Consider the following 5,132-nt stretch of genomic DNA (forward strand, 5'->3'; position numbering starts at 1 on the left):
GTGAGTCTTGGGGTCAGTCAGTGTGAACACAAACACAATATTAGTGGGAGACAATGTTAACGTACTCCATAGTATTTCAAACAGGGAATATATCACAAATTATATGAAAGAGCAATTTATCTTAAAAGCACCTATAAAGTATATTTTCAGTGATGAAAGTCTGAATGATCCATTCAGCAGGGTGGAGCAGGTGGTCATGACACTTCAGTTGCATCACAGAGGAAGCTGGTGGCTCACATCATCTACGTCATTCAAGATGGCCACCATCATGAGCTCCTACCCTCAACTGAAGGGGCACAGGAGCTTCGAAGGAGCTGCACCTTTCATTCACGACACAAAGAGGAAATCAGACAGCGGAGCTCCTATCAATTCTCTTTATTGTATATACATATAGAAAATGTTTGGCACGTTTCTTTTAAAGAACATCATATACATTTTCATGGCTCTAAGACTCCCAGCAGCTATTGTACAGTGATACATTGAAACCCAAAAGGCAATCTTGGCACGTCTTCACATTCATTGCTCCACATCACAGCAGGACGAAGGCGGATCCATACGGGACACAGTCTCTTTAACTGTCACCGCTCATGTTTGGGCAGAATATCTCCTCTCTCCACTGCTGCCAAACCCGGCCTGTTAAGCTCCTTAGAGGTCACATCTGCATAAAACTCTGCCACCACAGGACAGTGATCTGATGCCACGCCGCCCCATGACCAGTTGTCTGGAATCCAGGGGTTGGTCAGGCCCTCCCGCACAACTGTGCAGCAACCTGTCAGAAGAACACACACCAGAAGCGGCGAAGTCAGCCAACCTCCACCGACACAAACGCACACATCTCTGACACTTTTATTTTAAACATCAATTCGGTAAAACCTGCAACTCAGCAAATCTGTATTTCTGTGTTCGCTGTCACGCTGGCATTCACCACACCAGTCGACAGTGCTGTTCCAGGGATGGCTTCAAGAAAACATTTCAGAGGAACCACACAATGAAGAGGTTCCTCAGGAACTAAGAATTTCCAGGACATTTTCTGTTTGCATTTTGCGTATTCCGGAGCGTAAGGTGGTAATTAGCGTGCCGACATCATTGGTGTTGTAGTTGTGATCAGAGAAGTGTGCTTGTCGTCTGTCATCGGTTTAATATTAATATCATTTTCAAATACAACGGCGTACGTGGCGCTCATTTTCCCTGCTCTAGAAGCGGAGGCTGCCAGCGCTGCAGTGGCTCATGGGCGAAATCAATCAGCACACACTAACATCCTCCTCTGTACTCTGAGGAAGGAGTTAACAAGGTTCTAAGCACTAAGACAGTTTCTGCAGTGAGGAGGTTCCTACGACAGCTCTTTGAACTGCAGTGCCTCCAGTCAGAATATGATGCAACAATCACAGTCCCAGCCGAGACCACACAGGTTGGTATGAACACTCACGTCATCAGCAGCTTCAGCCAAGTAAGATTAGCAATAACATTCAGAATCCTATAATCCCACCCTGCTCCTCCATCCACCGCCACCTGGACAATTCACCTACCGGAGTAGATCTTCTTGAGGGAGCGGCTCACCCAGATGTTGTCCAGGCAACGGTTGCCCTGTGGTGAGCGGGTGCTGATGTTGGTGAAGTGGGTGGATGGTACTAGTGCGCAAAGCTTCTCTTTCCTCAGTATGTCCAGCTCTGAACTGTGAGGAGGGCAACCGAAGTCTCCCAGCACCACCAACTCCTTCTCACCTGCGTGTGCACGGACATGGATGAGAACTGGACGTCACAATCAACAATTGACTTAATGATCCTCCCTCCTGTTAATCAAGCGCTAAGGTTCCTATCCCATCATTCACAATGTTGCAGTATTGTGTATGTAAAGGGGGACATCAGTCACATGACTTTCATACTTCTGCTGTTCCTCAGGATGTGGGTCAAATGTGAATAGTCATGACACAGTTAGTGATGGACAGAACCTGGATGTACTGTCCACGACTAACATCCCTTTCTGGAGCTCGAGGGAACAGCAACCCTCCACATGAAACTCATTCATTCCTTCATTAGAATGTACACAACTATGTGACTGTAGTTTGAATGGGATTAGTCTAACAAACTGAGGGTTTCCACTCCATCTCAATTACAGAAAGCATCTTTGTCAGTTTGCTGCCTCCTGCTGGTCTGGAGTGGTAAATGAAGCACTAGCTGATGACCTGTTGTATCTTAAATGAATGTACTTTACCACATAGAAATTATGACTTGTAAAATAAATATTCTCAGAGATTAATTCTGCAAGAAGTAAATGAGAAAATACAATTTTTTACTCTTAGTTTTACTGTTTGCTGCATTAGTTAGGATTCCATCCATCCACTTTCTTCCACTTATTCCTGTTAAGGGTAGTGGGGGAGCTGGAGCCTATCCTAGCGGATTTTGGGCGAGAGGCGGGGTTCATCCTGGACAGGTCACCAGTCCATCTCAGGACCAACACATAGAGACAGACAACCATTCACACTCACAGTCACACCTACAGTCAATTTAGAGTATCAATCAGCCTCGTCCCCTCTTGATGTCTTTGGACTGTGGGAGGAAGCTGGAGTACCAGAGAGAACCCAAGCAGGCACAGCAAGAACATGCAGACTCACAGAGAAAGATTTGACTGACCTTTGAGGGTCTCCTGGATGCTGGGGGTCAGGAGCTGGCTCCTGGTCTCAGGCGTGCTGTGGTTCTTGCCGTTGGCCTCTCCTCCAACTGTAGGCGCCATGTGGACGTTGACAATGGTCAGCTCATAAGAACCAACCTGGTGGAGACACCACAGTCAACAGGGATGAGGGATCACATGACGTTTCTCTGAATGATCGATCAACCACACACATCTAACAGACAAGCGATACTGCAGCAGTGCGTGCTGGACGCCCCTGATCATTTATGGTAATCAGCCAAACTCTTCAACAACTGCAGCAAGAGGCTACAAGCTCAACAATATCAACATGCAGCAGTTTCATGAGCTCAGTATGTCTGTCAGAAGAATTCAACATCTGCCAGACTGATTATCATGGTGTGTAGAGGAGTGGAGCATGATGGGTGCAAGGAAGAGGTCATTGCATTTCCGAGCTGATACGTCGACATTCTATAACATTGCAAGAACAGACATTTGTTGACATTTTCTTTCATTTCTAAGGAAACATGACATAGACATTATAAGAACGCCCAGGCATGCTTGGCGAAACCTCCGGACCGACATGATGGTTGTGAATCAAAGCAACTGGTCCTCAAAACTTACAAATTAGAAATGCAATTAGTAATAAAACTGAACCAAATCATAAAAAAACAGCATTAATCAGGCTACAGTCGTGTAACATGGTAATGTCCGTATGTATCATCCTATTTTTTTAGTCCACTGTTGATGTTTTTAACTGTGCATTTACATAAAAACACCAGTACCGGGTCATTCATCAGCTGACTACTACTGCTGGTTTGCGACATAAATTCATGCTTACACAGAAGTGAGCAAGGTAGAGTCGGGGGCAGGTGGGACTCCCGTTGCCGTTGACGATGGGTGACTCCAGGACTGCAGCATCCTTCAGATCAATACCAGCAGAGCTGTCCCAAAGAAAGCCGGAGTAGCTGCTCACTCCCTGCAAACAGGCAGCCATGACAAACAGAACTGTGAGATTTACAGATTTTACAGCCTCATCAGCATCACTTATGAGCAGTTATTAATTCATGGATTAGTGGGGACCATCAACACTGGACTCTTTCATCTGAGTTAACAGAAAAGCATACAACTAACAAAAGAGAGTTTCAAACCTCAATATATAAACTTCTCAAAAGCGTGGAAATGATAAATCCACTTGTCTGAAAACACAACTGTGAGAATTAAATCCAGATTATCATAAATAAATGAATGTGGAATCATGGGTGGCGGCACGGTGGTGCAGTGGTCAGCACTGTGGCCTCACAACAAGAAGTTTCCGAGTTTGAGTCCCGGCTCGGGTACAGGATCTTTCTGTGTGGAGTCTCCATGTTCTCCCTGTTCCTGTGTGGGTTCTCTCTGGTACTCCAGCTTCCTCCCACAGTCCAAAGACATCAAGAGAGGACGAGGCTGATTGATACTCTAAATTGACTGTAGGTGTGACTGTGAGTGTGAATGGTTGTCTGTCTCCATGTGTTGGTCCTGTGATGGACTGGTGACCTGTCCAGGGTGAACCCCGCCTCTTGCCCGTAGCAGCTGGGATAGGCTCCAGCCCCCCCACGACTATTAACAGGAATAAGCGGAAGTAAATGGATGGATGGATGGAATCATGGACAACAATTGTGATAATTTGCTCCTCCTTATCATCCGGGTGATCCTTTCAAAATGATGCTCCGGGTCAACCGCTGTCTTTTGGAGGACTTGGGCAGCAAGGAGGTCCTGCTGGAATATTTGTCATTTGACACTGTATTGTTTGAAACTAAATGAAATGTTCATGCTGTACTGTATATTCCTACGTGTCTAAACTGAGCTGTAAGTAGTGGATGTTGGTGGACTGTATCAAGGTGACAGACACAGTGAATGAGTAATAAGCTGCTCTGTACGTAGGTGCTCACAGTGAGCAGGTTCTGGGTTTCAACCTAAGTCCAAGCATGGGTTCTCTCTCGGTTCTCCGTCTTTCTTCCCCAGACAAAAAACATCCAGATGAGGTTAACTGGAAACTCTAAATAGCCTGTAGGTGTGAGTGTCTCTATATATCAGCCCAATAACAACTGGACAAGAGAGACATTATAAATAAAGGATAGGTGGTCGTGTCCCAGTGCGTTTCTCCATCATGTCATGTGAAATTCAGGTTCGATATTCAAATACAGAGTGATGTCAGCACTGATAAACATGGCTGTCATACCTTGCAGGAGTGTCCGGAGGGTTTGTCAGACACAACACTCTTCCACAGCCCGCGCGGCCATCTCCACTTACGGACGGTGGTCAGAGTCGGCTGGTTTAACTCCACACAGAACTGAAACACACCAGTGAGAGCACAGTCACGGTTACCCACCATTCAAAATTCCACTCTCAATCAAAAAACCACAGATATACTATAAACTGTTTGATTCACACGGTGCAACAGACCTTGTAGTCACTCAAGAATAACTGGGTTGGAACACCGTCGCGGTGGAACATTACCATGGCAA

At 45.8% G+C, this 5,132-nt stretch overlaps 1 protein-coding gene across 1 annotated transcript in view; it reads right to left on the minus strand.

Moving 5' to 3' along the window:
• Nucleotides 1-365: 365 nt before the first annotated feature.
• The window catches only part of eepd1 (endonuclease/exonuclease/phosphatase family domain containing 1), a 20,427-nt gene continuing 15,660 nt past the window's right edge, over nt 366-5,132 (minus strand). Inside the window, exons 3-7 of the mRNA XM_086192828.1 lie at nt 4,847-4,957; nt 3,467-3,604; nt 2,631-2,766; nt 1,527-1,721; nt 366-769 (exon numbers count right to left, since the gene is read on the minus strand). Coding sequence (XP_086048954.1) covers nt 579-769; nt 1,527-1,721; nt 2,631-2,766; nt 3,467-3,604; nt 4,847-4,957 — 771 coding nt within the window. The 3' untranslated portion in view covers nt 366-578. The remainder of the gene's footprint in view (nt 770-1,526; nt 1,722-2,630; nt 2,767-3,466; nt 3,605-4,846; nt 4,958-5,132) is intronic.

This window comes from Aulostomus chinensis, chromosome 22 (genome assembly GCF_037954235.1).
Source record: "Aulostomus chinensis isolate RoL2024-O1b breed Wild chromosome 22, RoL_Achi_v1.0, whole genome shotgun sequence".
Lineage (NCBI taxonomy): Eukaryota > Metazoa > Chordata > Actinopteri > Syngnathiformes > Aulostomidae > Aulostomus > Aulostomus chinensis.